The sequence below is a fragment of the Anarrhichthys ocellatus genome, unplaced genomic scaffold (genome assembly GCF_004355925.1).
Source record: "Anarrhichthys ocellatus isolate YVR2014 unplaced genomic scaffold, GSC_Weel_1.0 scaffold30, whole genome shotgun sequence".
In the NCBI taxonomy this organism is placed as follows: Eukaryota; Metazoa; Chordata; class Actinopteri; order Perciformes; family Anarhichadidae; genus Anarrhichthys; species Anarrhichthys ocellatus.
Genome location: NW_022280060.1, coordinates 2,670,805 through 2,693,964, shown reverse-complemented (window position 1 = coordinate 2,693,964; position 23,160 = coordinate 2,670,805). Strand labels below are relative to the sequence as shown.

Here is a 23,160-nt window from a genome sequence, read left to right as displayed (position 1 = left end):
ATGGAAAAAAAAATCAATGTGCATCACATCCATTACCCTGCTCTCTCCCTATCTCTCTGTCATTCTCTCACTCTCCTTTACTTTATTTGTTTTTTTCCCCCGCCTTAGCACAAGATGTCAGCATATTAATGATGCATCTTTCAAACTGATAAGTAAATTGCACATTTATAAAATGACACATTGTAGAGGATGTTTGAAGGCCTTTTAAACCCAATTAGGCATCATGACATGTGACATCAGATAGAATATTGAAACCATTTATAGAATTGGTTCTCGCCCAATCACATTCTGTTTCACACAGAAGCTGCATAAAAGTAGGACTGGTTGATTAGCATCACCAAGACAAGATCCATAATGGCTCTGTGATAATTTGAACATTCTATTTTATGTTTCACTTTATGTGCCATCCGACTTATTCTCCTCGACAAATTGTAAAACATCTCTGACGATGAATTTAAATAGGCGAGCATTGTCTGAAACAGCAAAGTGATGACGGCTCTTTGGGGATTCTGGGTAACACATGGCCTATTCTGCTTCAGTTCGTCCTCTTTCCTGATTATGGAGAGTAACCGCCCTGCTCTGTGCTGTGCTTTCCCGGGACAAGTGAGGCTTACAAATCACCCCTGCAGCATTTGGAAGAGCTGGAGGAGTTGAAGGCACTCGGCGCAAGGTTTTACTGCCTGTCTTCTATGAATGGCTCCCTGAAGGCTCCTATGATAATAGCTCACAGCCGTGCCCTTCACGGGGGCTGACATCAAGCACACCTCTACAGCAGAATGGAACGGCATATCAACTTACCCAATGGGGTGTCATATCAACCCATCCACTGGTTTCTGGTCATAACATAGGCAGAAGCGGAAATGAAATAATACTAGCTGTTAGGGGGTTGGGCGATGTCTACCGATGTCCACAGTGAAACATCATGAAGGACAATTATATTGTTGATCCAACTGTGATGATGTGTTCAAATTCATTTATATTAATTAATAATATTCAGGTATCTCGCGCCCATGGACGGATTAAGAGACAATGGGCACAGGCATGCATAAGGCCCCACTACCCGACCAAGACACTCAGACTTTATAGTTAATTGTTTGGCTTCTTTTCATTGTTGTTCTGTCTGTCTTTGTGGTCATTTTGTGTCTCTTTGTAGTCGTTACTCATCTCTCTGTGGTGGTGTGTCTCTTTGTGGTCATTTTGTGTCTTTTCGTAGTTTTGAGTCTTTGTAGTTTGTGGTACTTTGTAATTGCTTTGGTCATTTTGTAGCTGATTTGCATCTTTATGTAATTGTTTTGTGCCTCTTTATGGTCATTTTGAGTCTCTTCGTAGTTGCTTTGTGTTTATACGGAGTCATTTTGTGTCTCTGAGGTTGTTTTGCCTGTTTTCATAGCCATTGTGAGTGTGTTTGTTTGTTTTCGGCATCTCTTTGTAGTGGTTTTGGTGCCTTTGTAGTCATTGTATGAGTCTTAATGGTCATTTTCAGTCTCACCTTGGTTGGTACGTGTCTCTTTGAGTGACATTTTGTAGAGTAAGGCCAGGGGGCCCTTAAACTTGGGCATAACTTTTTTAAAGGCCACATTAATGAGGTCTTGTTAATTAATTTAAAGTAAATGAGACATCCTGGCCCTCTCCTCCAAAATACATTCTGTAGCACAACGTTTGAGTTGGGCTTGAATGACGACTAAGTCAATAATGGCTACATGTTAACATGCTTAGAGAATTCATGTTTGTTTACAGCAACCCCATATTTGTAGGATGACCAAGACAGTTAGATGAGATAATTATTTATGTTTCCAAAAGGAAATAAGCAGCTACGACGATGACAAGAAAAACCCACAATATGATTGAAGCTCATTGTTAAATATGACTCCATACATCAGACCAATGTAAACAAACAAGTCATGTTCATCGCTGCTGGTACAGTAGTATCCCTCCTCTCCACCTGTTTCACCTTCTTAACATGTTTTCTTTGCTGATGAAACCCAAGCCAACAAAGCCAATCTCAGATATCTTTGATGCATTCAGATGTGAGTTCAAGACTCACACCTCACCTGGCGAACTGCGAAACACCATACCAAATACCATAAATAGAGTTGTTAGGTTGTGCAAAAAATGCTTGTCAGTGAATGAAATAGTCACTGACAGTTGTGACGACTAATTGTTTGTCTAGCAGCTGTTTTAAGCTGTACTTAGGCTCAGTGGAGTTCTTATCTAAATGCTGATGTTAGCATACTGACATGCATGTTCACCATTTCAGTTTAGCATGTTAGCATGCTAATATATGCTAATTGACAGTAAACGCAAAGTTACGCTGAGGCTAATGCTGTTTTTAGTTTTGCATGTGTTTTGTCATAAATGACGATATTAAGATGTTGGTGCTCGAGGATCACCAACATCATTACAATTTTTTTTAAAAAGTAATCCAGAAATGGTCTTTTAGGAATTTAGGAATTTGTTTTCTTCTGTTTTACGGATCATAACAAAGTTGATAACTCATTAAAGTAAGTTATCATATCATAAGAAAATTAAAAGTAAAACAGACTTTTCATAACATTTTTGTCTCCTTGTGGCCCAGTAGAGACTCTAACCAATTATTCTGCAGAAGTATTTTTTTTGCTTCTCCCAGAGAAAATATGCCAAACCAAGCAAAACCTCATATAGTGTCCCGGTCATTGCAACCAACGTAACCAGAATTGGTCTGAGTTTTTTGGGGTAAGTGAGTGGTTCTAAAAACACAAAAAAGAAAGGACGTACAAAAAAGAGACATTCATCCATCCAGCCATCCATCATAACCGGTGCAACGGTGAAGCCAATTTCCACAAAGCTCCTAAGCTGATTGAGGCAGACCAAATCTGTTTCACCAGCTTACATTCCTTCAAAATGGCCATCTCACTTCCAATATCACGGGCTTTTACTGTTCCCCATTCCCCTGGCTCAGGCTGAGAGTTAGCAAGGCTTAGCTGGATGAAACACTCCAACAGCCCAGTTCTCCCCTGGAACCCACTGATATCTCTATAGCACAGCCTCTCCCTACATAGCTACACTTAGTTGGTTTATTTAATATTATTCTTTGTCTGTTAAATTTCTCTGTTGAATTTGTTGTTTCAGATCATAACAATATTACAACCATTAGGATGTAAACGAAAGACGTATGTAAATTCTGACGATTCTAGGCAAGCAGACAATCTAATCACAGAGTATATGTCCACACACACACACACGCACACACACACCTTGGCAAAATGCACAGGCAGCACTTAACCACAACACCTTCTACTGGAGTAGATTAAATTCACACAAGGCCTCTTTGAAGAAGGAAATTGGAGAGATAAGAAACAGATTTCAATGAAAGAAGCTTGCGAGGGGGCCTATAGAGAGAGGCCGTGGAAGTGCGCAAAGAATATGTTTATTCACCTGTAAGCTTACTCCTGCATGTGCCACTGTGCATAGCGTGATTATACATGATACTTATCAATCTATTGTCATCTATTGTCGTGTGTTCCCCTCCCCGCTTGCTGTCTCTCTGTCTGTCCCTCACAGTTTCTCTGTCATTTTGCCACAACAGCAAATATCCTGTTGGCCCAGGCTGCAGACTGCTGGTGCTGGTCTATCTGGCCCAGGGATCGATCCGGCTCCAAGCCGAGGCTTCCCATTCATCTCAGAGCCATAAAATGTGATTAGTGCTGACTACAGCACTGCAGGGAGATGGTCTGATAGGCCTGATAGCTTCAGATAGGCTGGGTTGGACACTCTACAGGAAGACAGCAGCAACAGCATGCAGCCTTGCCTTTTTTCTCTCTGTTTTGCTTTTTTCTCACTCTTATCTTCGTCACCGTCTTACCCCCTCCCCCTTTCTATCTTACTCTGTCCTTGTGTTTGGCTTTCTTCACACTCTCTCTAAACTGTATCTCTCATATTTTGGTTCGCTTCATATCTAAGACTGACAAGATTTTATGCGCAGAGGTTACATTGCAGCAGAAAACTTGTAGTAAATGCCAATTTCTTCTTATCCCGCAAAGTTATTATCAAATGGAATAACAAGCCTCCCTCCCTCTATAGCCACACCCACTGAAACCACATACAGTGTATCTCTGTGGCATGTGACCACCTCTGTCAGCCAATCACGGAGCTCAGAGATTGCAAGTGGCAGAGTCAAGCTTGAAGTGTAGGAAATAGATGACTGCCTCAATTCTGAGGAACAACCTCTGTGGTGGTGTTATGAGCACACTGTTCTTATGCACCGAGATGTGTTAGAGGACCTTCTGGGAGGTATAGTGTCTCTGAAAACAGATTTCTGCATATGAATGCAGAATCTGTAAGCAACTGGACAAGACTTTGGTATCTGAGAAGTTCTGGTTTCCATCTGTAGTCTGTTGTAGTCCTAGTAGTCCTAGTAGCATTGACCTATACAGTTTGAGTGGGCTTTGGTTGAATGCAGGTAAACAGTCAAAGTGGAGAGCAAAAGAGGAGGAATGCTATCGCGGAACCCATTGGCTAACATCTGATGGCTACTTCGATTTGTATTCATCTCTATGAACAGATATCTGCATATGAATGCAGATATACAATCAGGTCAAAGACTCTTAACTCTAACTCCATTTTCGAGTCCATAACTGTACTGAATCAGACTGTAAACAATGACTGATGTCCGTTAGCATAAAGACTGCTTTGTTTTAATAGTAAAGTAGACTAACTGTGCTTCCTATCCAGAGGTGAAGTAGAAAAGATTTATTTATCAGTTTGATTTGTTTGAAGCAGCCAATAATGCATATGTCAAACTTGCATAACACCAGTTTTACTCATAACAAGTTATTTTCAGGAAGGAGAGTCCTGGCACATTTCAGGACATTGGTGTAAGAAGTTGGTAGATATTGTATGATTGAGCCAATTTAGCACCCTTAAAGTAAAAGGCTGTGTGTGTTATGGGAGATAGAATGGAATTGTGAGAGAAATCCTGCTTTATGATTAATGGTAACAGTATAGAAGACCACAGCATGCTGACCTGTGTCTCACGGACGTTCTCCACCGTGAAGTTGAACCAGACTCTGAAGCGGGGGTTGCAGGTGTCAGGGCGGATGAAGAGGTCAAACTCAAACTCACTGATGTAGTCCACCCGGCCGAGGTTCCCTGCAGAGGCAGTGAAACAGCTTACATTAGCTTTAAGCAGAACTCAGCAGACCACAACACAGAACCACAGTGGATTCCTTAAAGTTCACAATCAGTGGACTCGAAACATTACAAACAGACAGACAGGCAATCACAAGACAAAATGATGTTATGGCACAGCCTCATTTCAAATTGAGGATATGCTTCCAAAGACAGACGTGTTATATCGATAAGTGTCTACTAATAGTGCTTCACTGTGGTGGTCTCCTGCATGGTTTATTACTGCATGTACAGTATCTGCACATTTAACTACATTGGAAAGTATTTTCAAACCAAGTCGATGCCCACAGAGAGCAGTTACCAGGAGGAGCAGAAAGACCAACAGACGGGGCTTTTCCAGCCATCCATATCTGACACAGAATATACCATCCACAGCAAAAAGATCCAGATGATCAGTGGAAGGATAATTAATCCGATGGGAACTATTTCCCTGCTTCCAATTCTCATAGCTGTCTGTAAGATGACTGGCTAGTAGTACATGACAAGCTTTCTAAATATAGTCCCCGTCTGTATCTTCTGATTCATATGCGGGCACACATGTAGTGGAGACTCGTGTGGTGCGTCACGCGTGAATTAATGCTTGTCAAAGAAAAAAGACGGGGGGGGAGGGTGAGAAGAGAGGGCGTTAGCCTTCATGTCGAAGATGCACGGGGCAAAAAATGACAAATTGACAGCTTATTTTCCCAGAATGCTGTGCTTAACCCAATTCAGGAGACCAGTCGATTCCAGGCAGCTGTTAAAGAGTTAAGTTTGCTGGCAAACATGGGCAGACCACAAGGCTCAACTCTACATCAGGGCGCTGTTTACCACCTGGTGGCTAGTAGTACCACAGCAGCAGCACGCACACACAGACACAGCTGATTACAGACAGATGGGCTAACTACCACACTGTCAAAGTAGATCCCTCTCCTTCTGCCATTGGACAGACCTAATCCACTATTCAGCTTGCAACACACACACACACACACACACACACACACACACACACACACACACACTGCTCCACTGACCACAGAAGTGCTGTCATCAGTTTATATAGGACCGCAGAAAACTACAAGGCGCTCCGATATTCAAACAATATTTCTTGTTAAAATGTTCATATTTAACACAGCGTGAAGCAGTAACACACAAGCAGCGAGAAAGAAATTGCAAAAGGCTATTGTGGAACAATAAGCTGATGACTGATTCGTATTTACATGTGAAGCCCATCCACCAACAGCTTCCGCAGCTAGCACTAATGGTGAGTGGCGTCTCATTCCAGCACACTGGAGCCTGGAAAAAATGTCTCTCTGCAGGCCGCTTCAAGTGTAAAGGGAGTGGCTGAGCTATGCTGAAATAGTGTTGTACTTCATCTACTCGTTCATAGACTTTATTCAAGAACTCTACATTCAGGAAGCATTTGCAGCACAAAATAGTCAGACACAAAAATACAAAGAGAGGCAAGAAGTCCATATGTTGATAAATGACCTTTATTGTGCAGAAATGACATGTTAAGACTTAAGCATGTCTGCCTTTCTCCCTGTATATGTGCACATGTTCCTGCATGTATGAAAATACACGTCGATTTTCGACACAACATTGTGAAAATAATTCTACAGTAAAAGTGTGAAATCAACTGCATGACCTATTCGTTTATCTCTTACATGTGAGCAGGCACATTTCAATCTCCATTTCGCAGCGGACGGATTCTCGCGATATTAGAAGTGTGTGACGACACAGAGAGGCGACCGTTTGTCCAAAAAAAAAAAACTTGATGTAAAAGAACACATCTCTCAAACTGTAACTTGGTGCATGTAGCATTTAAGCATGGGAAATATGGACCCTCTTATCTTTATTTTACTCTAAGCTTGCAAGAGTAATCAAAATCACATGGTGAATTTTAAAGTATGTTAAACTCTATTATTTTGTGCTTCCAGATATAATATTTGTTCTGTAGTATTTATGATCACAGTGAACCGCCGTATCTTGACATGATAACTTTTGTGTGATATCATCACTAAGAGAGAGATGATTGATTCCCTATAGTTTGTTTTGCACGGTGATTGGCTGGCTAAGAAGTGGCAGGCAGGCAGGGACTAGCGTTTTGGCTGGTTTTGCAGTGCAATCTTGAGCCATTGAATGCAGATAAAGCCAGGAGCAGGCGGAGGGTTGAACCAGACACAGCTGCAGCTAGCAAGCACGGACAAAGAGAGGAGACAGACAGCAGAGCAGCACCTGTTCCACAAAGATGTGGATCAAATCGATCATCTCGCATACCGACATCACAGCTATTCAGGGCCGACGCTGCCAAATACAGCCTATTACACCGAGTTGATAATGGCTCCAAAGGTCACCCCTCCTATCAGAGTCTTATTCAATGATAAAAACACAACCACTCTCTGAGGGCGCTTTCATTATTTATATAAGGGCATGTGCTTTTGTAGATTTAAAGTGTAAATGTGACTAAACCATTATCAAAAATCAATGCATTGATTTGTAAGCCTCCACTGTGAAAACCATCCTCACGTCATTATAGAATTTCACTACACAGTCAACTGGAAATAACCTGAAAATGATGCCAATCAATGCTTCTCCGTGATTGGTTCGGTGGCATTGCAGTGAGTGAAACTACTGTATGTCGTTAAGCCAGAAGAAGATTGGACAGGTTGTTACAAATGCTGTCAGAGGCGACACAGAAACAAAAACTGTGATGGTAATTTACTTTTCAATGCGTTCTCACAAATCAGGGGTTTCGCTATCATTGCGGATGATAATGATGATGGAAAGATTTCACTAAACATCACAGTAATTATAAAAGATGCAGAAAAAAATACGCTGCGAGCTGGATGCACAGCACAATGGAGTTTTATTCACACAATTAAGAATGAATTGGGCGTAAATGGGGCCAATATACTGTGTTTGTCTTCGTCACCTCACAGGAATTCATCCACAACAGAACTCTTCGGGGCAAGTGTGACAAAAGACTTCTAGACGCTCCTTGTGACGCCCTCGGGCTGCCTGTGGTGGCACTCACTGAATCCTGAATGAAATACGGATGTGTACAACCATCGTGTGTGTGTGTGTGTGTGTGTGCGCAAAGTGAAGCTATATTTGAATTCACAATAATCCCAAACTGAGAGGAAAAAAAAGAAGCTGCATGGAGAATCTGTAGGCAGGTGAGCAAAGCTTAGCAAAAACCTTCTCACGCCCTCGATTTATAGCAAGCTTTTTATTGTTACACAATGTGTCCCCTTTAAGGTTTGCAACTTATTTTGTATTAAAAATTCCTACAGTACTCCAAATCCCTATATACAAGCTATGAATCTCTATAAACTAATACCTACAGTATATAACCCCGGTACCACTGTTACCGGCCGGTTTTCTGCAGAAGAGCCAAAAGATAGAGACCAAACTCAGTGTCTGTGTGCTTGCGAATACTGTAGCACGGGCAGCAATAGACAGCAGCCATGGGCGGCTGGGTTATTGAGCCTGATGCTGGAGGGCCTGACGTGAGAGATGGCTGCGGCTTCAACGTTAGGATTACACGTTCAGCCCGCGGAGCAGCGGGCATATGACACGCCATTGATCCCCGTTTTAATTTTATGGTGGCTACCTCCAAATTCTAATGCTTTGGTGGGCCCGTAGCTTGACCCTTTTAATCAATCGCATATCATTTAGTATTTAACTAGCGTAAACGGCCAACTGATTTCTGTGAAATGCCCTCTGAACCAGATAAAGCAAAGATAAGTTCTGTTGAGTCTGTGTGATGTTGGGAAGCGTTGCACAGAACACCCGATTTGTCAAGAATTATTTTTGGTTCTTTGTAGAACAGACAGACTGTGTAAGTGTAAGTGAAGCTAACGCACGACAGACGGCGAGAAGATGAGAAAGAAGGGGAGAAAATACACCATTTCTAGTCCTTGAGATCTCTTGCATAATTCCTCTTGAGTATCATCACTCTCCATATTCTTCTTCAGTGGTGTCTTGGCAGGTTATGTTGAATATCAATCTTTGTCCTTGAGGGAAAACTAGTGCAGCGGTTAGACATTAACAAATTGGTTTTCAACGAACAGCTTAGCTGGTGCAGCCCAACAAAACACAATTGCTGGTTCTGAACAAGATTTTACACATGACAGCCTCTCCTTGAGGAAAACCCTGAACAAAACCCTCCGTCTCTCTCTATCTTAGTCTGTCTTTCTCCGATTGCTCCTCTCCCTCGGTCTCTCTTTCTCTCTCACACACACACACACACACACACACACCCATGAAAGCAAATGAAGTAAAAATAGCAAATTTCAGAGTACTTCTTTCAAGAAAAGTGGAAATCACATAACGCTGTATGTTTGTGCTGAAAACAAACGTGTTTGTAAAATGGGTATGAAAACCTGCGTCATTACACAGGGCCATAGGCAAGTAAACAGGGTGCAAACACGAGGTGGCCAAGTGGACAGTCAGTCATCTACACATGGGCTCACAGCCTCAGTGTGTGTGTGTGTGTGTATGAGAGAGACCTGGAGAGGGAGCAGAAGAACCTGGCTAATGTAATCCCATTATGGAGGTACAAGAGGGAGCAGTCACAGTGCTCAGCCCACACAATGGGCCGGCCTTCAGCCTGTAGCTATACACTGGATAGATGGTTTCTGCCATGCAGATGGATCATCGTACAGCAGCAGCAGACCCGCCTGCCTCAGGCCTGAGGTGGAACTCACTCACACAACCAGCCATTAGAATGGTAATAGGGAGTTGTTTCAAAATGAAATAGACTCTGTGGTTACAGTGCTTCCTACTTAGCAGATGTGTCGGCTGCCGTGTCCTAGATCTTACATATTTTCACACACAGGTGTTGTAGGAAAAATACATGAAATATCTTTGGGATACAAATTCATGTTTTTTTCCTACATGTAATTAGTTTTGCTTTAACAAAATTAACAAAGCCTTCTTCTGACAATCTACACACACACTCCCGCGCCAGATAGCACATTCAATTTCTTTTGACTGACATAGGCACAACTTTGTTTAAACAGCAGACAAGAGATTAAACGAGTGCTGTACTGCTGAGGGAGACCAGCCAGGCACCTTTTTAAACTTATTTTTTTGCTGTGTTCCATTTCATTATTGGAAAACACATCACCCCCCCCCCCCCCCGGCTGCTCTGCGGTCTGAGGAGGATTCCTGGACACAGAAGAGGGGGACTGATAAAGATAGAATTGATTCCAGCCAGCAGCAGCGGCAGCCATAGTGGAGGGGTCTCAGTTTAGACCTGCAGCTAAACGTCTGCTTTTTCTCCGCCGCTCTCTCCCACCGTCTCTCTCTCTCTCTCCCTCGTCTAAAGGCAAGTTGTCACAGAGGCAACATCAATCTCCTGCCTCATGACTTCTTAAAAGCCTGCCTTCTCCCCTGATGCCTTATCACTTCATCTGCAGGCAAGATTAAAGAGTTCACCTCCAAGTTTCCACAATCTAACTACCTAACAGGTATACTAAACTGCAGTCTGTGTTTTAAAACTGTTTTAAAGGCCGGGATCGGATTTTTTTCGAGTCAACCTTAAAGGAAAATGTTCAACTTTTTGAAAAATGTGCTCATTGCAGACAGTATACATAGCCAGCAGCCTGGTAGCTTAGCATAGCATAAAGACTGGAAACAGCTAGCCTGGCTTCGTCAAAAGTGAACGATACCCGACTAAATCCGCTTACTGATTAACAAATTATATCTCATTTGTTTTAAGTGTAAAAGCGACAAGTTGTGGCTTTATGGGGATTCAATGTGCCAGGCTATTTCTTGGCAGTCACTTCCTGGAGTCTCCTCTGGTTTTTTTTGGCAAACTCAATGTGATGATAAGACACCTTCACAACGATGCTCACATGCCATATGTAACTTTAAATAGCGATGGGTCCTTTTAGTCATTTCTCTCGCCCAATACTTAGCGGGAAGAGAAACCTTTGTACTGTAGCCCAATTACGTTGAAAAAAATGAGGGACGATGGAAAGTTCAACTAAATGTGATATGAAGCTTCAGCAGCCCGAGCCAAATCGAGTCGGTCGGACGTCTGGGATGTGGAGATACTTTGGCAGAGTCGCAAGCTCTATTAGGCCATGAAGGGAATGACACCGTCCCAAACGGAGCTAAGCTAATGTTAACCTAAGTTCAACATGAAACAGATAGGTGATGTCTACAGTTCAATAACCAATCAATGCCAACAAAGACAAGAAGTACCACAAACCGAGTTTATCACCCAAAGCATGATCATTTAACTAAGTATGCATAGTGCCATCAATTATATGCCCACCAGCAATTAGAGACATCCCCTCAAACAGACAACGAGGCTCTGAGGGAAACACCTCCGCGACAAACCATAACATTACCATTTTTTACCAACTTCTGAATCCTTTAAATATCTGCATCGCACTTCACCAAGAACATGATCGGTTTAAAAACCACGGCCTTGATTGGATATTCTCCTGTCCCCAATATCGTCCGAATGTAAAGACACAATTTCATTTAAATTGGATATCTGAAACAATCTTGTCTGATGTGTTGTATAGCCACACACGCACACAATAAGTGATTGTGTATTTGTAAACATGATGTTGAAAATAATCTTACTATACAACAAAAGCAGGATAAGAGCAAACAATAAGGGAGGAAAAAAAAATCACATTGTTATGAGTGCGACTATGCTCCAGTGAGCTCCTCGTTTCAATATGAAGAAAACTGGGCCCGGGGACAGTAGTGAGATATGCAGGCAGCCCACACATATCTGATGATGTACAGGCCTGCCTGCACATTCTAAAGAGAACACATTTTCTAGCTAGCCTTTTATAATTGTATTTTTCTTTCCCGTCCAAAAGGCCCTAGAGCTAGGCTGCCATGCTCCATCTGAAGCGGTTGGTGTAGTAATGGGTCATCGTGATGCATTCATACTGGTACTGGCTTAATTGTATTATCAATCTCATGCAGACAGTGCTTTAGCCCCACAGCTCTGGACATGCTACTGTCAGACACTCTGCATTAGTATTGGGGAGTGAACCATGAGGAATTGCAATCTTTACTTTCATCTGTTCCTCAAGCCTCAACCGGTTTGTTAGCTGGTTGGATGATGTTTTTATCAGACTTTGGGTACGGCCATCTCTCAGTTGTCATCCTCTCTCTGTCACTTTCTTTCCGTCTACTCATCTGTCCGTCACACTCCCTCTCTCGCTTTATCTTTTCTTTTGGTGTGTTGGTGGCCACAAGTCTGTTCCAATTTCATGCTATCTTTTAACAAGTTAATTATGTTGAGCCCTACAAAGACTGGGGACGGACAGAGGAGGTGGCGGTGGGACAACTGCCCAGGTCGACTCTTTGTTGTTCTATCTTGTTTTGTGTCTTCTCATCCGAGCACTCTCCCTCATCGCTTTTCTCTTCTCCTCTTCTCTGTATTCTCTTGATGTAACTCCCTCCGTCCCTCTCCTCTCTTCCTCAGTAGTAATCTTTCCAGCAGCTCCAGTGGTGGAGGAGAGTTAGGAGATAAAAGCGCGGGGAGCTGAGGAGTCCTTGGCAAGCCTAAGGCAAGGAGAAGGTCAACAGGCCTGCTAAGAAGGGCTGTTATCATCTTGGTAACATGTTATCAGAGAGCCTGCAGTAGTGTTTATTTACAGTTATTGCTCCCTCTGGGTGCACACTTCAACGCCTGGGGCTGATTGCTCTGTAATGAGTTCAAGAACACAGCGAGCCGATGCGGGAAAAGAAGAGAAACAAGGGAGGCAAGAAATCACCGGCCAATAACCAATAGGTCAGCAAGAAAAGAAAAAAGGAGGAAAAGAAAACGCCAGTCATCGCAAATGTAGGATAGCCAGACAAAAAAGCAAGTTTATCTTTCCAGAGCCTATTTCCTGCCATTCAAGAGCAGGATCAAATTAGGTACAGCCCAGTTAATCCCGCACAGCAATAAAGTCGGCTCTATTTGTTCTAAGGCGGGACCGCTGTGTGTACTTAAAACACTTGATCTCCATCTGTAATGTCAAGAATCCCTCTGGTAATCTACTTAACCACTGGTGCTTTCTCTGTATTTATTTGATTGGCCAGTCCAGTATTGTGTGTGCTGATCAGATTGGTCCATATTTAACAGGCTAAAAGGTGAAGTGGCAACAGTGAATCCAGGAGTTGAGCAAATCAGGAGAGAGGATGTCTGTATATCCGAGGGTGGGTTGTTCAACAGTGAGGAGCAACGCAGAGGAAATCTCTCATTGTGGAACAGCTTTTCAATCTAGGGAATTACATTAAGTGCTGCTACTGTCAATGCAATGCCAGCTTTTCAGAAAGGAAAAAAAAAAAGCAAAAGCAGGAAAAGGCATTACTGAATGTCATTCAAAAGCCTTGGCAGAAGATCAAGGAGTCTTTCAGCAAGCATTTTTCCAGGCACAGCACCCAAACCATCGTGCAATTAAGAGAAATTAAGATACGGAAAAATATATTTATAAAAAGTCACAAAGTGCAAACATAAATTATTTTTTTTTTTTTTTTGAATATAACATAAAAGTAATCCATCCTATGACAAGCTAATCCCTCTTTACACCATCGGATATGGGAGATTAAGAGACATCATTTGGTAAATCAATTTCGACATAATTCATCATTGATGAATAGAGGCGACTGTGGCTCAGTGGTAGAGCAGGGTCATCCTTCAATCAGAGGATCGGCGGTTTGATCCCCGGCTCCGCCAGTCCCTGTTGATGTGTCCATGTTGTATGAATATTAGTTAGTCCTGATGGCCCCCCGACATGAATGGGTGAACGATGACGTGTAGTGTTAAAGCGCTTTGAGTGGTCGGAAGACTAATAAAGCACTATACAAGTACAGTCTATTTAACATTTACCATGAAGAGCGCAGGGAGCTTTTTGGGATGGAGTTTTACCATCTCAGCAGGAGGCTCCTGATGATTCCCAGATGTATGATGCAGAGATGATAACTGGGAAAGAAAGGACTCCAAACATCTTTGTATCATGACATCCCTGCGTTACGTTGTGGTTAGAATCATAATAGGAGTAGGATGGAATGTACCCTCAAGAACTGAAGCACTGGGAGACAATCTCAGTGAGTGGAGTGGAGTAGTTCAAGTCAAATTCATTTAACAGTGTTTTATTGTTACAAAGAAACATGCTGGATCACAGAAAGGAGTGTTTGGAAATCATTTCTTTTGTCATTTTACTGATTGTTTGAGAGTGTGTTGTCTGTAACAATATTATGTCCTCATTTGTCTCCCAGTGCTACTTACTTACAAACAACAGGTCATTTTCTTACAATGCTTCACGAGCAACGTTGCAACGCCGCATTAATTTCCGTGACATCATCTTCAATGTGACACATACTAAAATCTTTCATTAGCAACCAAACACGTCCGCAATTCGCTAATTGCTGTGAAAGGGGGACGCTCACAGAGTCACACAGAATTATCAATGGACTCAGCAGTTCCCTCAGCTCGCTGGAATATTTTAGCATCTCGCAGATTATTGTTTTGATTTTCTGGGGTGATACTTTAGTGTTTTGATTAACTCTAACAGTTCGCATCAGCATCGCCTCCAGACACAGGCAGCTTTTCTCAAGCAAGAAAAGCTCGATAATAAATATTCAGACCAAAACAGAGCTAAAAGAGAGTGTATTGGACTTAGATTCATCCGGGGACCAGAGCCACAACTCTGCATGTGTAAATGAGCAACTGTTGGCAAACATATTTACCATAGCAACTTTAAAGAGTGATAATATGTCAATATTGTGTTTTTACAATAACACAATATGGATATAGTTGGCCAAGTGGCCAAAATATATCCAAGAACGCAGTTTGATGAATGTTTACGAATACAGTTTCCATATTTGCACGTATTGTTATTGTTGCTCTCTTTATATTTTCCCTCTTTGTATATCGCAACTGCTGCATCGAGATAAATAAAGTTTTATCTTTTTCTATTATCTCACCTTTAGCATAATTCTCTGTGGAAATTGTAGTTTTCTCCAAATGTTAGTTTTTTTTATCTACAAGAGCTTTTATCTTTAGAAACATTTTTCATGTAATTTGTAAATAGTTGTACTAAAAATTGAAGTTGAGATTATTTCCTTTATGTTTGATTCTTCACTACAAACACTGTATATACAGACGAAACATCCGAGAACCTCTCAAAACCAATAGATCCCACTTTAGTCTGACAACTAGAGCACATTCCAACGTGTTCACTATTAAGAACTGTTTGAAATGTCCACAGAAAAAAGTCCTGATAACAGCATTTGCCCCCGAGGAGTGAATTTCAATGCTGTTTACTTTGAGCAGTAGACCTACAAGATAGCTGCCTGGATTCAGACCAAAATGCATTCTATCAAATTCTGCTCCTATCAGTATTTCACCCTTCACTGTATGAGCATATTCTGTACATGAATCTGTGTTATCAAACAAACCCTGGCACACCAATGAAGCTCATCTCACTGAGAGGTTTTCGAAATAAATCATCAGAATAAACACAGGCATCTTGAAAAACGCGAACTGGTAAAGCATTACAAATCCTTCGCCATTTTCCTAAACCACGCAGTCTTGACTGGGATGAAAAATGAGACGTCTGCTCTGAAACTGTGTTTATGGTGTCAGGAATTGCTCCGAAATGAATTACTGGATGAATCACTGGAGCCTTGTGCACGAGAGCGCCACTTGTGCAATGCCGAAACCTGGTTGCAGTAATTTTCACCTACGGCAGACTTTGTATCAAGATGCTAGAGGCAGGCCCAGAGCCAGTGAGTAGCGATGCTCCAAAGTACATTTAGAACACAAAATAGCCTAAAGCTGGAATTTAAAAACAACAACAAAGTTTGTGTCAATCATATCCTTAAATACGTATGAAGTAACAACAACAATATAACGCATCCCAACTCACATGGCATGATATGGCACAAAAAAGGATATTTTCTTATACAACCCAGGGTCCGAATATTCCTCCCCTCAACCTTTCCAAATCTCACAGCCACACCGTCTACACGGTTGATAATCAAATCCTTTCATTACTCAGAAAGTCCAAAACATGCTTGCTGCTGCTGCTAGCATTTGGTGACATTTTGAGAAGATGAGGTGCCGGCTGGGTCTCCTATGTAAAGCTCATATCAGAATCATCAACAATTAACTTACAAAACACTGAGGTTGTTTGTTCTACTTGCTGGCAGAGGAGGCATCTCCGACCACCGCAACTGAGCCAATGTGTTCACTCAGCGATTAGACGTGACCATATGCAACAGGCCCGCGTTCAGACAGGATTATCGCTTCTTGTTCCACTTGCTCTGCATGCCGTGCAATCCGACTGATATCACTTCTCACCTCCCATGGCAGCGCACTCAGTCAAGCCCCGTTGAAGCCATGTGATGGAGGAAGATAGTTGTTGTGTGCAGTTATTGTAATTCTCAGATTAACCACCATTGGAGTGTTTGTTCTGCTCAGACAATCAAATTTAGATAACAAACAAAGGTAAGCTATAAGCAGAAGTACAACACTGGAATGACCTTTTAAGTTAAAATGACAAACTTGTTAGCCACAGTTGCCTTTTTACTGAAGTTGTTCCAATACCAGAATTGCAAAAGACTCCTATACAGCCTAAAATTCTGGAGCAGGTATTAGCGAGAATGCAAGTCTATGCACGGATCCGATATCATGTATTCATATCATTTATCAGCTCATTAATGCTACACGGGAATAACAACATGTGTCACTTGCAACCTGATCCGTAAGCCCTGCCGGATCAGTAATGAACATGTGCAACTAGGGATGAGAAAGAAGCAAGATGGCTCACACGCTACTTCCATCGTACGCTCCAGAAAAAAAACGCTGCATCCAAAACCTCTGATAGAAGTAGCTAACGAGTGAGCCACCTCGCTTCTTCCTCATCTCTGTTGAGAGTTGCACATGCGCAGTATCGATCAAGCGGGTGCTGCCTGAAAAGAATTATGTTAGCTAGCGAAATGTCAGCAATCAGTGTTGCAGTCAAGGCCAGCTACACACGAACCAAGTCATAACGGAGACCAGAGATGTACCGACAGAGACAAGACTTTGAGGGGTTGAGACCAAGTCAAGATCAAGACCAAGGCAGGGCGAGATCCAATCAAGAACAAGACCAGCGAGAGTTCCACACCGCATGACACACTTAAGATAAAATGTGGAACATCCAAACTGCTGAGGCACTCCTGAAATTGATCGGAAAGATCCACATTCCCATTAAGATTCCTCTTTATTCACCTCTTTTACTGCCATATATAATGTATATGTGTGTATGTATAAGTGTACCAGGAAAGATGTATTGATAAAATAATCAAAAGGCATTTTATGTGCGGGAAAGTTCACTTGTTTTCAAAAAAGCGGTCTCGAGACCGGTCGAGAAAATATACAGTGGATTCATAGACACTGAATGCAAGTTTTTGTGCTTAGCAATGCCCCTGCTGGAAAGCTCCCCTCAGGGTCAAACCAATATAACACATCCCAACTCACATGGCATGATATGGCACCAAAAAGGACATAAAACCGACAAAATACGCCCGAAGAAAGCCAGAGATAGGACATGGCGATAATAAAAAAACACAATAATAATAAAGAGTAATCTCTTATGGATACAAATGGCCAATAAATAGCATAAATCAAAAGCAACGGTCTCGCCAACAGTCCCTGGACAACTCAAATTTATCTCCATACTCTACTCTTAAAAGAAAGAGAGAGGAGAGAAAACTGCTAAAAGGGAAACTGGAGAGGCCATTTAGTGATTTGAGCAGTGAAGCTTCTCCGCTGCCAAGGACATGTAAGAGAGACAGAGAGACTGGGAGTGCCTCTCGATACATCAGACGTCAGGAGTGCTCCCTCCCACTCAGACGAATGGATCTTGTTTTGGAAAGCCCATAAGTGTTCGAGCAATCTAAGTTTGGTGAGCTACGCAAAAACAAATATATTTTTATATATATATACAGCTCATGTACAAAACCGAAAGCCATATGAGAGCACAATTCACACTACTGAGTAACGTCGTCACGTGAAAGGGAGACATATCCGAATTATGATCATGTTAAATAAAGACAAAATGAAATTTGTTCAGTATTCCCATGTTTGCTGCCTCTCCTTCTGGGTTGTTTCATCGGAGCGGGAGGCGAGGCAGAGAGCTGAATACTGCAGCAAGCTCCGGCCTCTCCACAGCCACTCGTTCTGAGCATCTAGCTTGATTGTAAAAACGTTTCCCTCTTCTTTAATCAATGGAAACTCAACTATCCTGATTCATGGGGCACTCTGGAGTATATAAATATCTTCTGACAAGCTTGACTGCATTCTCTCACAACCAGCCCCCCCCCCCAGCATTCATATTATTCTTTTCTTCTGTACTCCCTTATTTCCTTTCCTCTTCCCAGCTATCTATCTCTTGCTCTGCGTTTCTATCCCTCTGTCTTTGCTGTGTAAATGTTGCTTTAGCTACAACTCTAATCAGTCATTCTTTAGAGGGACTGAGCAGCAGCAACATGACCGTTTCTGGGAGAAGATAAGGCCGGACAGATTAAATACACTGTTCAGTGTTGGAAGAAAGGAACGAGAATATTAAAAGGGAGGGGAGAAGCAAAAAGGGAAAAACAAAGAAACTTTCATCATCAGTGAACAGTGGAAATATTTTCTTCAACATTTATCCTCATTACTTATATCCGGCAGACGTATTTCTCTCTTTTATCTCGACGATAAAGGAAATATTTCTTCATCAATTATGGTTACTGAGGGGTGATTTAAAGTCCATGAAGTGTTTGAGCGATTCTATAATGTCAGAGGTGGGAACCTTGATTGAGAGAAAGTGTTGGCACAAAGCATGAACACATGCAGGCATTGACCTACTTCTCACACTTCTCTGACGATGATCAGGCCAGGAGCAAGTGTTCACTCCTCTAACGTAATAGTTTAGTGTGTCAGATATTGTGTTGCATAACTAGCCACCAAAACTAACAACACAGAGTAATCTGTGATCATTGCATTTTGAATCATGAAGATTATATTGAGTGAATAATTAAATAGGCGATAGAGAAGGCAAATACTAAACTATTTCAATTACTGAAGACATCTGAAGAAGTGTGAGAGAAGCTTGCCTTGTTCCTTCACCAGCTGTTATGTTGACATAAGACATTCAGAAAATGTGAATTTATTAATATTGTCGTACTGTATAATCAGTTGTTTTTTCATGCTTATTTAATGTCTGATATTTTAGACAAAATATCCAAGTCAGGTTAGCAACTCGGAGAGACAAAAACATCGTCTCAAAAGGCCTCGACTGTTTGGATCCTCACTGACAGGAAAGAACGGTATGTGCACATCTGTCCTGCAGTCTGCCATATAAGTTGGATTGTATTGAGTGAATTGATTGTGAAGCCAGATGAGTCTATGAGTTGTGCTTATCAATGGACCCCATTAAACACTTTTCGCCCCCCAGGGAGTTTCTTTGACTATGTAAGTCATTGTCAGCAGACAGCAGTCTGGCTAATCAATGAGTGCTTAATTACATCTGGTGCAGAGTCCAGAGGTGCAGTAAAACAATATGCCCGCACTGCCAGTGTCATCTTTTGTAGAGACAGATGGTATTTTAATCAGCGACGTTGTGAGGATCCACCCGCAAAAAAAAAAAAAGAATTTGGGACTTAGCTGAAAATGTCAACAGTTGGGAGTGTGTGACGAAACAAATGTGACAAGACAAGATAAGAATGTCATTTGGATTTCACTCTAAAAAACAATTAGGTTGCTCTTATCACTTTCATGAATCTCTGCCTCTTGACACGACACACAGCAATGGGCCACGATTTAATGGTTACAGATTAACAAAGTCTTCAATTCCCTACCATGATTTTTGCATTGTCCTAAGTAGCATAAAAAGATGATCTCAAGTAAAGCCCTATTTGCATATGTTAATGAGCATTTGCATATTGCTCTTTACACAGTCAACTAAAGCAATAAGTAAGGTTTGCAATGACTTAAGAAAATAGTCATACTCATCATACTGTATGTTATCGTTAAGCAGAAGTGGAAAAAGGGCTTTTAATGGTTCAGAATAACTCCGTGTCAGGAGACCTGTTGACTGAGACACCTACTGTATGTAAATCTGGAGGCCATCACTGACTCTGATCACCATAGGACTGACAACAAAGTGAATTAAGCCTCATCTAAATGTAAATGAGGTTTTATACCTTTGGCAAACAGCTTACGTAACCATCGATTTAAAAACAAAACAGATAGATTGTATTCTCTGCTATACTAATGCAACAAAATAAAATCTGTGCTTTATGAAAATGGGATGCAGATAGCTGTCGACCAAAGGAAGAAAACAACCTGACTGAGTTATAAGTCTGCATAAATTTCAAATGGAATCGTCCTCTTGAAATGCGCCATTCAATCTGGTTTGAGAGAGTAAAATAGACATAGACTGTCACGAAAGACCATTTCAATAGCTCTGAGAAATATACACGCCCATCCGACATGCAATACATGAGGCGGGAGCTTACACACTCGTCTCCAATTTCCTTTCTGTCATTGGTATCACAGATATCAGACTGAATGTATGAACAACGGCAGCTCTTCTATAAGCCTTACTGATACTTCAGGTATGCACAAAATCCTATCGAGTTTGAATATGGGCAGTAAATCTACTGTAAAAACTAAATGGCATACTCCTGGTTAGATGAACCAAAACATTGTATGTTGTTGAAAGAGGTTAGAAATGATATGATTAAGTAGATCTTCTAATACAAACACTTCCACTGATTGAAAATGCATTTCTTCTATCAACATTGGACTATTGCTGTGCATAACATTTAAGTTTCAGCTCATTAAAAAATAACTAAAATGCAAGAAAATATTTATTGTAACAATAAAGAGCAAGGGATACAAACGTTACCGATATCAACCCAAGTCAAGTTTGTTTGAGTTATACGATGTAACTCAGCGACCTTATTGAAGGGAAATCAGTAATGAATGAAAACACAGATGCTATTTTTCTATGCAAAAATTCCTGTTAATATTATGCCAACATCACTCATTCCACTGATCAATTTGTGATTTATAGACTTTTTTTACCAGTGGTTTCTCATAAATCAAATAAATATTTTATTTTTCCACATGGCTAGCCCAACACACAAAGCAAAGCGGGTTGTTCATATCGCAATACATTTTCTAGAAAGAATATCAGCTTTCTATTTCATCAAGTATTTATACCCTGAACAAAATATTTGACAGTTACCTTACCGCTAGGGTGAGTAATGCACTTTAGAATTTATATTTGTTGAAACTTTCTATACATCCCGACAGCAATTTAGAGATTAAATTCTTTGACGAAAAAAAAAAGGAAAAATAATCTAGTATCTGTGGCTGTAATTCAGGCCAAATGATTTGACGGGCTTTACCTTTGCACACTCTGGCCGAGTCCTCCACAAGCTGCTAGTTTGACAGCTGTGAGCACTAACAATAGCCATGTTAGTTGTTCATGTTGATTGTGAATATCTTGGGGGAGGGGCTTTGGCGGGAAGACCGAAGGGACGGGCTCAGTGTTGGCGAATTGGTGACTTTCTTGCTTGATCAGCGACTTTTAGAGCTAGTGCTGCTCGCTACTTTCATTGGAAAAGAGTTAGCAATACTGAGCAGAATTTGTGAATGGAGTGGATTCAGAAGCTTGTGCACATTATTTTCCCGCCTTTAAACTGCCTGGTACAAGTTATCCAGGCATAGGAGTACACTGTGAAAGAACTATCATAAACTAATAGCAAGGCTCGCTTTCAAGTAAGGTGGAAAAAATCCGTAATGCTTAAATGAAACGGCAACAGGGCATTAATTTGACATTAGCTGGCAAACATCAATTCATCCCCCATTGTAACTTTAGTAATGCATTTACTGGAAAGAGATTAATATCAATTCCATAAATCATTCAGGAGATACATCCGGAGCCTGAGACACTGGTATGTTAGCTGATCTCAGTGTGGAAGCTCAGCGGCCATTAATCAATGTCTGAGCTCCTCTGGGAAAAAAAGGCACATTTATAAAAAGGGCAATCACCACACTGATATCTCAGCACAATCCTCCTAATGTTACATGTATTTAGATCTTCATGCAGCGGTGCTATATATGCATTCATCTTCATACACCTCTTGTCTACTGTGTACAAATATGTGGATTTGGTTTCTATATTCATCCCTTCATACGCTCATACAGGAGTGGTTTTCCTCTTGTGAATTAATTAGTAGTAGGCCTGATATGTGACAACTGAACTTATTCGTATTCTCTTACGCTCTGAAAAAGTGTATTCGAGACGTCATGATAGTTACAATCAACTTCAGAGAACAACTTGGACAATGACACCAAGGCCAGACATCAGAAAGTAAACAAGTGGAAGTTAAAGTTCATCTCAGTCTGCCTGTGAGTGCCATCTGAACCTAATCTCCAAACAGAGATTCTGTCCAAGAGAGACCGGCTGATTCCCTGATTTACTTGTGTGCTTGACTGTGTGCCTGTGTGTGGGTCTAACCACCTGACCTTGTCGGTGGTTAATAACTTCTATATTTTCATTGTTGTGCCACTCAGCTGTCAGACAAAGTGGCAAACAAAGGCCATTAACAACTGACACTTGAGCACATTAACTTAATGGTACTGTATGCACAGCTCCAACAAAGGAGCTGGACAAGGTGACATGTCAATCACCCTTTCAAGTAACTAAACATATTTTAGCCATAGTACAGGAAGAATAGAATTAAAAGGTGGCTGCAAGAAAATAGCTTAAACAAGTCCCTGCGCTAAGTTGTAGTTATTCATCATAAAGATTTTAAGAGCCTAGCTCTTCTCTATAAATCTTTATATGAAGTCCCTGATTATACTGTTGCCAAGATATGTCTCAGTGTTGATGGAGCTCTCAGACACACAGACTCACAGTTAGTTGCTATATACAAAATGATCTCAGACAATTATACATGCTGAAGAAGCCTTCTGCTTTTGTACCCAAACCCTGGAATCGATTTCTT

The 23,160-nt window shown here is 41.3% G+C and overlaps 1 protein-coding gene across 3 annotated transcripts in view; it reads right to left on the bottom strand.

Annotated features, from left to right (window-relative positions):
* agbl4 (AGBL carboxypeptidase 4) overlaps positions 1–23,160 on the bottom strand; it is a 245,361-nt gene that overhangs the window by 219,782 nt on the left and 2,419 nt on the right. For all 3 annotated transcript variants that reach the window (XM_031863834.1, XM_031863835.1, XM_031863836.1), the window contains exon 3: positions 5,003–5,127. In XM_031863834.1, coding sequence (XP_031719694.1) covers positions 5,003–5,127 — 125 coding nt within the window. The remainder of the gene's footprint in view (positions 1–5,002; positions 5,128–23,160) is intronic.